The sequence below is a fragment of the Octopus sinensis genome, linkage group LG6 (assembly GCF_006345805.1).
Source record: "Octopus sinensis linkage group LG6, ASM634580v1, whole genome shotgun sequence".
Taxonomy (NCBI): Eukaryota; Metazoa; Mollusca; class Cephalopoda; order Octopoda; family Octopodidae; genus Octopus; species Octopus sinensis.
The window spans coordinates 83,862,128-83,874,416 of record NC_043002.1 but is presented as its reverse complement, the minus strand read 5'-3'; the positions used below and the strand labels follow the sequence as shown (position 1 = coordinate 83,874,416).

Here is a 12,289-nt window from a genome sequence, read left to right as displayed (position 1 = left end):
GCCAGCCTTGTCACATTCTGTGTGATGCTGAATCTCCCTGAGAACTACGTTAAGGGTGTGCGTGTCTGTTGAGTGCTCAGCCACTTTCACGTTAATTTCAGAAGCAGGCTGAATCTGTTGATCGGATTAAGTGGAACCCTCGTCGTCGTAACCGACGGAGTGACAGTTGTCTATGTGTTTATATGTGCATGCATGAATGATGGAAACGGATATGGACTGTGTATAAGAGTACAAAGTTTGTGTACTCGAGTTCGCTGCTTTTCAAATGTTTCGCTTTCGGTCCTGATACCCTTAACCCGGCCTTACTTACCACGCTGACGCAGACATCTAGATAGATTATCGGATTACACTGAATCTATTATTATCAGTAACGAATGTGTTTTTACAAAGATTGTGTGTAATTTGAGGAGGATTTGGCTTCTGTTTCCACCAAGTCGAGTAACTACAAAGAGGCATCCTTATTATCTGTTTAACTGTTTTTGATATATGCTAGTCAGAGGAAGAGGAGGGGGAGGAGGAGGAGAAAGAGTGGGATAGCGGCCATATACTTTTGCAAACCCTCTCACGTAGGGGAAACTGATGCGGTTGATATTCATCCAGAATACCAAAAAGTCAACGAGTGCAGGACATATGGTCCAAATGTTTGTAGCAGAGTAAACTCAGCTAGAAGCATCCAGAGGACCAAGTAGTGATGATAAGCTTGTTAACACTGCCGTCTATGAATAAAAGCAGAGGCTAACTCAGTGAATTAGAACGTTTTCTAATAACGTGAATTTGCGGGCTCTAACCTCATATACGCGGTAGTGATATTTCGAACTTCTAGTACGAGCAGTCAAATGTCATTCAAACCGCATCCCGCCGTCTTACAAACCACAGGGCACATTAGATAATGCAGTTCTACATACCTCTAAAAGTCGTAATGGTCACGACTGAAACACCTTTGATTATATGTCTATTAATAATCATCAAAATTTCTATTTCCATAACAGGCTCAAAGGAAGGCATTTAGCGAATGAAATCAATTCAGCACATGGCTTACCTTTTACCTTTTTAGTCATTAGACTGCGGCCATACTGGGGCTCCTCAATTCAGCACATGGCTTACCTTTTACCTTTTTAGTCATTAGACTGCGGCCATACTGGGGTTCCACCTTGAAGAGTTTAGTCGAACAAATCGACTCCACCACTGATTGTTTTTTTTATTATAAACCTGGTATTTATTCTATCGGAATCTTTTGCTGAACTACTACGGTATGGGGACGTAAACAAACCAACACCAGGTGTCAAGCAGTGGTTGGGGGACAAACACACTTTTGTGTGTGTGTGTGTATATATATATATATATATATATATATAATATATATATATATATATATATATATATATGTATGTATGTATGTATATATGTGTATGCGTGTGTGACGCTCTTTCAGTTTCCGTCTACCAAGACGATTGCCCAAAGTGCCACGCTGTGGGACTGAACCCGGAACCTTGTGATTGGGAAGGAAACTTCTTATCGTGCAGCCACACCTGCGTCTGTCCCAGGAAAGATTAAAAGACAAAGTCGGCACCAGGAGGGATTGAATTCAGAACGTGACCTAATAAATGCCTTAAAATGTATACGTAGCTCTATAAATTCTGCAAGTAACAGTTTGTAGATACCTTGTATCTACATTTTATTGTTTTCCAACCGTCAACAATCGCGTAAACAATTTGGAAATATATAACCCAACTATTGTATAAAACCAATCTAAACTCAAGCGCTCAGTTTATTCTTATTAATCACATCAAGTAAATACTAATGTTCTTATTTATGAGTAATTTGCGGACAGTAGATTAGCAGACTCGTTAGATCTTCGGACAGATTGCGTATGTGATACTTTCCAGATCATAACGTTCTGAGTTCGAACCCCACCGAGGTCAACTTTGCCTAATAATCCTTCGAGTCGATAAAATAACGTACCAGTCAAATATTGAGGTCGATTTCGTTGCCTCCCCCCCTCCGATTTTTAACTCCGTACCTACGTAAGAAAAGATTACTATTCATTTCGATATTTAACTACTCTAATGCAATATGAATTTGTGGAGAAGAGAACAATCGATTCAGTCGACCCTAGTATTTAACTGGTATTTATTTTGTCAGGTTCTGAACCCAGAACGTGAAAGTATGTAATTAAATATTGCATGCCGTTTTATCTTTCCTCTCTCCGATTCTGCAAATCGACCTCTTTTTATTTTCTACTGTAAAGTAGAACCTAACATGATGTATGATATATAGTTTTATTCATTAAACATTTCTAAAGCTTCGTTTGCTGCTCTAATTTTGGTTGCTTGTTTTAATTTCGCAATAACTGCTTCATTAGGTACGAAAACCATTGATTGATACTGTCCTCTGATTCCGCTTGTATCCTTTTGCATAAATAACACTGCCTTAGATTGTCTGTAAGCAAACAACTGGATACGGAATAACTGCAAGAAATAATTAAAAAAAACTTTTAATGAAATGTAAAATATTGATAAAAATTCTTGGGAAAACAACATGAAAGATTTAGTTTTTGAAAATATTTTGTCAAACGACCAAAATTAAACAATGGGACATGGAATTTAATCCGTCGTCCAGTTTAATACCATATTCTGACCCTTGAGTATTTTTAGCAGAGTCCCACTCTGTTGTAAGCCTTCAGATCAGGTCTCCGGTTTGAGGATATTTTTCTCCTTCCCTCCCACCAGTTTCGGAAGCCCTAACAAATTAAAAAAGGGCTTGAGCATTGCTCCTCTCCTCTATCTCAGTCATAAAAAATAGCCTCTCAAAATTTGGATAGTTCCAACCTATGGTCTTTTAACGTCCAGTGATCATGTAACATCGATAGAAAAATGAAGCAGGAAAAGATAAAATTCTACTGAGAGATTGAAGGAAGAGGTTGTATTTATGGCCTTACATAGCCCCACAAACCCATGACGCGATTAATGTTCTTCTTCAACAGTATGAGTCGACTGCTGCAGGAAAAATATAGGCTAAGAAGGAATACCAGAGAGCTGAGGTTCTGAATAGGAAGGAGTGTGAGTAATTGTTAATGGACACATAATACGGGTTACGGAGAAGAATAGAGACGAGTATATCGAAAGTGAGTGAATGTAAATGACATGTGACCAGCCAGTTCTGAGAAGTAGAAGCTATTGCATTAGCAGCAGCAAAAACGTGTAGGCGCAATGGCCCAAAGGTTAGGGCAGCGGACTCGCGGTCGGAGGATTGCGGTTTCGATTCCCAGACCGGGCGTTGTGTGTGTTTATTGAGCGAAAACACCTAAAGCTCCATGAGGCTCCGGCGACCCCTGTTGTACTCTTTCGCCCCAACTTTCTCCCACTCTTTCTTCCTGCTTCTTGTCCCCGACTTCCTACGCAACCGCTGAGCTTGGATGCGCATTCATCCATCCGTCGATGCTCTCGGTGTCGGGGGTTGACCTGCTTTCTCTTCTGCGGGTATTACGAATAGCAAAGGACTACGTTTCGGACTTCTCCCATCTTGTGAGCTCTGGGACGAAGACCGTTCGCTCAACAGTAACAGCAACAGCAGCAGTAGCAAAAGACAGATAAAATAAAATAGTACAGCATATTTGTGCGTCGGTGCCTATCAGTTTTTGGCAAGCGACTTCATGTTAATCACTCAGAGTGACGCTTTATATAGTTTATCTACACCAAGTAAAACATCCTGTAATGTATAACTACCAGACATCATGACGACTTTGACATGTACAACAGTCCAAATTATGATAAACTCTTAGAAGTTTGTAAGAAGCATTGTAAAAGATCAGTAGATAAAGGTGATTAAAGTATGTTCAATAATTTTTCATGAGCTGGAAACAAAATTTGAGCTCATCAATGTAATTTTATCTTTGTTGAGGGTGTGAACTTTACCGCGGAGGTAATTTCTGATAATTTTGATAGCCAGAATAAAATGATTTTGTTTCTAATTCAAAGTTTTCTTAAATAAGGAGTATGGGTTTAACGTCTTTAGATAAGTGAGTGCGTTAAATACTTTTGAATCTCATGTTCTTCCTGTTTATTTCCAAGAAGGTTATGAGCCTACAAACCTATATGATTAAAGACATGCCATCCATGGCAATCAAATCTTCAATTTTCTGACATAGTATATCTAAGTATACATTTCCCAATGTTTAATTTCATTTTTTTTTATCTGACACAAGAATTTATTAGCAAAGTTTTTCGTCGATAAGCTCAGTTTCCCATTTCTTTCATCTGAATCTTCTATCCAAATCGAATCACTACGATATAAATTCTCTTCGTCTGTATTTTAACTAATATACAGTACGTTGATACTCTTGTACCTGTCAGAGATTACGTATTCCCAGCGTTTCCTTCTCACATTAATGCCATTACTAGTATCTAACTACATACACTTCTAGAAGGATGATATCATCCATCACGCTTCTCTGACTTTCTACATACAAGTGCCATCCATGTGTAATGTCCACTCTTCACATTAGACGAGCACCGTTTCGACGAATAGATATTTCGAATGCACAGTGGAAGGTCATATGTGTTTCGACAAAATTCAGCACCGTCTCACCAGAGCCCACGTAACTAAAAAACAGATGCTAGATAATCTTTACGATCATGTAACACCAAACTCGTCAAATTTAAGTCATATGAACTACGTTTGGAGCGTTGTTGAAAGAAAGACTAACCGACATCTTCATAATACCATAGCTTCACTGAAGGCCGCCATTGTACAGGTGGTGTCCGAAATGAAGGAGGACCATTTAGTGCAAGCACGTCAACGATTCTTGTCTCACATTGAATCAGTCTACGAAGCTGAAGGCAGATTCATAGAATAAGTTTTGCAAGAAACCACAATGAACAGTGGCAGAATTTCTTGGTTTGGTATGGAATGGAGACATCTTTTAATTATGTAGTTGGCTAGAGCGCTGATCATTGTTTAAAAACCAATAGCATGTTCTTCAATGTTTGGAAGAAGTCACAGTTCATAGGTAATATTGATGGAATCAGATGATAACTACTTCTGTTTCCTTGGCAAATTAGCGTGTGTTTCAGAAATTCTAATCAATTGATAAAGGTTAATGATCAGAATATGCAGGAAGTGGCTTATTGATTTTCTTTCTTTTGAATGAGAGTGCTACATAGAGTATGTTTTGTTGAGGGCAAGTATTCAATGCATTTATAGAATAAAAGGGTTTCCGTGCATGTGTGTACTGTAAATAAGTTGATGGATGTATCTCTGTCGTTGACGAGGAATCAATTGTTTGATCAACTGAACTACCTGTTCATTGAATTGAAGTGTTAGCGCCTGAACCTTCTTCAGACATATGTACCCATAGCGTAATTTGTTAGTAGAATCAGTGTAACACAGTGTGTAACAAGGGTGTACCGATGAATTACGGATACAATCCAACTGACTGACTTCTATAAATGTTAATTCTAGCCAATTTCAGTCACAAAATATGGGCCGATTCAGGAAAATGATATCTATCCAATATGCTAGTGGGGTCGAACTCAAGACATCGTATTTAAAGCATCAACACGAACTGGCTTAAGATCTGCAAAAATTGAAACTATCAATACCACACTTGTGTGCTGAGCGTGCTGCTTTACTCCGTTTCCGAATGCATTGATCAGTGTCTCATCAGGCGGTGAAACAGCTCTAGGTGTTTCGGACCATGACCGTCTACTAATATAAGCAACAAAACTCCCGCATAGTAGCTCGTGCTTTGATGAGTCAAATACCGCACCTTTGAGTCAGATGTTTCTACTATCCTCATTGCTTGTTCGTGCTGCACCACTCAACTCTTTTGAGTAAGATGTTGTGACTTGATTTTCCAGCGGCTTCCGACAATTTTTTAGCAACATCTTTTCTCATCCTTCGCAGACAGTCTTTCTTCGCATAAAGAGTAAGTTACTGAATGTTATAGATTTTGATTGTTGAGAGGAGTTAAGAGAGTGATACAGACAAATGAGTAATAGAAGATATAAAAATCAAACATTAAACTAATTCTTTGTGTCTGACAAGAATTGATGAGTATGGTGGATTTAAAAATCGTGATCATCATGTCTCTATCTCTGAGAGAGAGAGAGAAAGAGAGAGAGAGAGAGAGAGAGAGAGAAGGGAGAGGGAGAGAGGGAGAGAGAGAGAAATAGATAGAATAAAATGTAAAGTTATCTCCAACTAGTTGAGATTTGTAATCAGAACCCGGATCAACGAATCTTAAGTACTATGAGGTATGAAATTTGGCACTTTCCATGAAAAATAAAAAATAAGAATGAGTAAATAAAATTTTAAAATTAATAAATAAAATGGGGGAGTATTTGTGGTTTTAAATATTACCTTGAAGTAGGGCTTATTTAAATCAGGGTAACGAAGGACACCCATATCAACGACACTGCGTTCAACGTAATGATTTCGGAGAATAAGAGTACGAAAGCCTTTGATCTTTGCGCCAGTAGCTGCTACGATATTTGCATAGTCAACAATTTCGATCTTCGTGTCAGCTAATACGTCTGGGTCATTAATAAGTTCATTTGTAAACCAGTTAGTAACTTCTTCTACCTGTAAGAGAGTAGCATACATAATTAAGTGTGTTTATATTCATATATAATATATTTTTATTCTGCCGACCGGCTAATTGCAACAACAGTAAGTTTTCAATCACTTTCTTCCTATATCAGTGGCGACATACATGCATACATATTCATAATACATACATCTTATATATAAATGGCAATTTCCGTCTGTCTGTTATTATCCTGGTGCCCAAACCAGAGAACCAATCTTCACCAAACTTTGTATATATGTTGAATTAACATCCAGCTCAAGTATAGACTGATTGGATTTCAATAAAAATCGATAATTGACCGACTATGGAGGTTGGGCTATTACATGATAAAATGAGAGGAGTGCAAAAGTGTTTGGCTCAGGAAAATATGGCATAATGAAGGTGGCTGATATCAGTGAAGGGGAGGAGACAGAAAGAGATAGACACACAGGGAATGTGAGAGACAGACAGGGACACTTCCATATACATAAAAGAGAGTTTGTATATGTGTGTGTGTGTGTATCTTCCTTATGCGTTCGAAAACTGAGTTGCCATTTTGACGTATGGGGTATGAAAAGACTCAGTAATCTTACGTCTGCCAAATAAACTTTATTTACATTATTTACATTCGACGGATATTTGTGTTCATCAACACAACGTTTCGGCTGATATACCTGCCAGCCTTCTTCAGGTGTCTTGGGAAAATTTCGAACCTTGGGGTTAGTAGCCCGCGCTCTTAACCACTACGCCATATGCCCGTGGGCATTTATGGAGTAAATTTTAGGGCTTATAAATTTAATATTTTTCTATCCTTCCTTAATATCGGTTCCCATATGCTACTCATATCTGCACTCGGTCTGCTTAGGAGGTTGTTGTGTCCTAGCATATGTGCTGCTTCTTTTAGTACTCGTATTTTTCAGTGGTGTTCTCTATCTATTGTTTTAACTTCATCCCACAGGAGGAGGTGGTCTCCATTCTTCCATACATGATCAGCTATACCCGATTTATCAATACCTCCTTGTGTCACAGCTTTGCGATGTTCGTCTGCGAAGTAAATTTCACCAAGACACCTGAAGAAGGCTGGAGGGCATATCAGCCGAAACGTTGTGTTAACAACAAACAAGATGAGAACAAATATCCGTGGAATGTAAATAATGTACATAATTCCTCATCTCTTAAATATAGAACTGCAAATAAACTTTATTTTCATTTACATATTTGCATTACAAAAATTTTACATTATAATCTTTGCTATAAGTCAACTATCGTAAAAATTTTATACCACAATTCAACGACGACGACGTCACATTTTCTGTGTGTACCTTAAATGACATCCATTTCTCTGTATGTTAAGAGGAAATACAGTCTCTCTCATTCTCTCACATGCACTCGCGCACGCACACATATATACAAAAAAGATGTATGCATATGTATTTATGTATGTGTATACGAAAGATATGTGTGTGGGAGATATAGAGAGACCGAGTGAATGCCACTCATACATGACAACACACACCTTCACTCATTCACTCTCTCTTTCCTTCTCTCTCTAGTACATGCACACACGCGCGCGCACACACACACACACACACACACACACCACACACACACACACGTCCATTTCATATGCACATACATACATCTTTCACTTTCTGCCCTCACTTCAAAGCAAATGTTGCGGTTTTACTTTCTCTTCTCTTTCAATTTCTGCACTCTTGAAAGCATAAAAAAATTAAAAAGTTCTTACAGAAATTAGCGAATACATTCGAAAACTGAGTTGCCGATTTTGACGTATGGGGTATCAAAAGATTCAGTAATCTTTCGGCTAACAAATGAACTTTATTTTCATTTATAAATTTGCATTCCAAAAATTTAACATTATTATCTTTATATAATTCAACTATCCTAAACGACATTTTATACCATGACGAGGACGTCACATTTTCTATATGAGTGTGTACCTTAAAAGACATCCATTTCTCTATATGTTACGGGGGAATACAGTCACTCACATTTTCGCACACAAGCATACAAAAAAGATGTATGCATATGTGTTTATGTACGTGTATATGAAAGATAATGTGTGTGTGTGTGTGTGTGAGAGAGAGAGAGAGAGAGTGCCACTTACACATAGATGCAAAAGATACATACATGACAACATACACCTTCACTCACTCACTCTTTCTCTTTCACACATACGCACACATTCACACACACGTCCATTTCATATACATGTACATATGTTCTATATTTTAGAGATGAGGAGTTCTATACATTATTTACATTGGATTCTTTTTCTTTCAACATCTCTGATTATTCTCCCAGTTAATGAAGATAACCTGTCTTTGATTTCGTTATTTAGTTGATGATTTTCCAACGGTTATAATGGATCCTCTCACGGACGAGGACGTGCCTTGCCCTTTCCGCTACTCTTCGAGCTTTTTTGAATCAACTGGTGTCAAGATGAGAACAAATAAGCCAGGGGTATTAGCTTTGAGTCTCTACATCTACACAAGAAGGTTAGATCGTTTGAAAGACCGGCAAGTTTCTGATGGAGTTTCTCTGTATGTCTCCATTGAGGTCTAATTTCGGCTCCGTACCGATTAGATAATACTGTTCTATATTTTACACGTACATATTTCTTTTACTTTTGCTTCTCTTTTTTCACGTACATATATCTTTTACACGTACATATATATTTTATACGTACATATATCTTTCACTTTCTGCTCTCACTTGAAAGCAAATGTCGCCTTTTCACTTTCTCATCCCTTTCAATTTCTGCTCTCTTCAAAGCATAAGGAAATAATTTTCTTACGGAAATTAACGAACTATCATATGATCACATATGGTCGACCATATGATCGAGTTGACAACTTCAAACGAAGGAATGCTATAAAATAACTTCCTTTGGTACACACACACACACACACACACACACGCACACATACACACACACACACGCACGCACGCACGCACGTACGCACACTCATACATACACACGCACGCACGCACGCACGCACGCACGGACATACACACACACTCTAGGTAAAACTTCTGTATGAATTATGTTATTTCTTGTTATGTGCACTCGAAAAATTACAGCTCAAATCCAACTGAAATCAACTTTTTCTATTCTGTAATTCGTGTTTATGATGAGCGTGTTTAAAAGCCTGATCTTCGATACAAATTTAAAAGGAAGTTCTCCCAGAAATCCTGTCCTTTACCTGTTGTTTCTAGCATGTCCGAGGTGAAATTTTCTCCCACCACCTGATTTTTTTCCTAAATTTCTTCCTATTCCTATGTTTTTAATACAGGAGATAAGTATTTCGCCCTAAAACACGTTCTCAATATTTTAATCTTCCCCTTCCCCATTCCAATTTCTTAATTTTTAAAACTTTTTTCGAATATTTTTCTTAGTAATCCATGGAGAAATCTTTAAGAATTTTCTTCTAAAATCTCCTTCCCAGACACCCACCCATCACCTCACCACTTTCAAAAAGCTACAAACTCCGAATGTTTCATTTTTAGCTTTTTGGAAAGCGGGGAAATTTCTTCAGAAATAATGTCGTTTACCTGTTGTTTCTAGCATACGGAGTTTTCTGGTGGTGCTCTAATATTTTTTACATCTGCTATTTCAGTGCAATTCTACGCATGCGAGAAACATCAGACGAAAGTGAAACACTAGGTGTTTTTAGTTTTCGAAAGCGGGTAGGTGATGGGTGTGTGAGGTGGGGGAAGGGGCATTGAAAGTTTCTTTAAGAAAAATTAAACTTTGGAAGAAAAAATATTTCTCAGATTCGTGATCTCTGTATTTTTCTACATAGATAAAAAAAATCGTAAAAAAAGTTACAAATTAAGAAATTGCAGTGGGTACGAGTAAAACTAAAATTTTGAAAACGTTATTTCTGGGCAAAATCGTATTAACCCCCTTTTATACATTGAAACAATGCATAGTTTGTGTTCCTTCTTAAAGCACTTTCATGCAGACCCATGTAAATTGTACCCCTCCCCCACTTCACTTTCAAACAAACAATTACTTCCATTACGTCAGTAATCCAGTTCACTATATATCAGCTGTGTTGATTCTGCCCATAAGAAAGGAACAAATAATACAATATGGCTGTATGTCATAACACCCGAGCAACGCCGGGATGCATTGCTAGTGTGTGTGTGTGTGTGTGTGTGTGGTGTGTGTGTGTGTTGTGTGTGTGTGTGTGTGTGTGTGCGTGTGTGTGTATGTATATATATATATATATATATAATATATATATATGGTGGTTTATTTACATTTTAACAACCTAAAGGCAAATTTGAAGCGTCAAGTAAGTGACAGAGGGTACTAAATGGTATCAGCTTAGCTTGAAGTAAAAGCTCAAAACAACTAATAGTCACAAACTAATTACCTGCACCATCTTAGGAATAGTATAACACCCATTACAATGTTACCTGGTCCATTAGCAAAACGAAAAGGTCCAATCAGAATGGTAGAACTTCATGCATTAACTGTAGCAAAGGATCGATCCATCGAGATCTTCAGATGAAGTTCACACTGTCTTCTGAACCGCCAAAAAGGGAGGCTATAGCTTTTTGCTGCTATCGATTCTTTATTTTTTGCGTCATAGATCGAAATATTCTACCTGAGTTAGATCTACGTACGTACTACATTTTGCGCACCTGCTTTGGTGGGGACCTCTAATTCTTAAACTTTACCCATTGCATTCTTTCTATTCATACCTTATAAATATACACGTTTATGTTCTCAAGACCTTATTCAATATATTTATCTATCTGCGTGATTATTAACTGTTAATTAGTCACATGATTACTTCTTCTGCCACCTCTTTATTTTCCCTTCACTAATTAGAATAACTTCAGCTACCATCTTCCTTTGCATCCTTCTCTAAACCTTGTACACAGGCCGCCAAGCTTCTACACACTAGCTGACTTCCGACAATTTCATAAGCTCGACTAACAGACAGACGTATACACAACACGGAGCTGGATTGGCGCTTCCTTTTAATTCCAACTTTCTTTTATTTTTATCTTCTCCCTAGAAGAGAGACAGCGGTGGCTTTGCTACAGCTCATTTGCATGATTTTAGAAGGCTTGTTGGGAATCCATCAGGGCCAGTAACTGAATTCAGGCTTTTCTCATCTAATGCCAGTATGACATCTTTTTTGTCTATGTAAGCAAACTCCAGTGCCTCCCTTTTGTGGGTATAGTGACAAAGAACTCAGCTGGTTTGCTCACTTGCATGAACTCTAGAAGTGGAGGATGTCAAAATGATTTTGAATATTTCATTACTCGTAAGGTTTCCTGTGAGGGAGTTGTCTTTTGGAAGAGTGGTCCTACCCTGCATTACACCGAAGCAGTTTCTGTGACAAATTTGAAGAAGGCTTTAGGATTTGATTTTATCGCCCATAATCCATGTTTCTTTGTCTGCTCTTTCTTTTTGGGGGGAGGGTTGCAGATTTTTCTCAATCTCCTGTAGTTATTTTCAGGCGGGATCTTTAATTGCTTTTGAATCGTTTGATTAGGTGCTTTTGCAATCTTTGTACATTGTCTCATTAGAACTTTCCTTCCCCAGGGAATTCTGTTCTTGTGCACAGTGGCCTTTCTCCCCGGAGCTGATATGTAGTATATAGCTTGCATTACAAATTTGAATTGTTCAAGTTTCATATCGATGTCAGATGTGAAGAGACATTTATGCCAATCCTG

At 38.0% G+C, this 12,289-nt stretch overlaps 1 protein-coding gene across 1 annotated transcript in view; it reads right to left on the bottom strand.

Moving 5' to 3' along the window:
• Positions 1–2,189: 2,189 nt before the first annotated feature.
• LOC115213439 overlaps positions 2,190–12,289 on the bottom strand; it is a 21,354-nt gene continuing 11,254 nt past the window's right edge. The window contains exons 4-5 of the mRNA XM_029782415.2: positions 6,361–6,582; positions 2,190–2,468 (exon numbers count right to left, since the gene is read on the bottom strand). Coding sequence (XP_029638275.1) covers positions 2,280–2,468; positions 6,361–6,582 — 411 coding nt within the window. The 3' untranslated portion in view covers positions 2,190–2,279. The remainder of the gene's footprint in view (positions 2,469–6,360; positions 6,583–12,289) is intronic.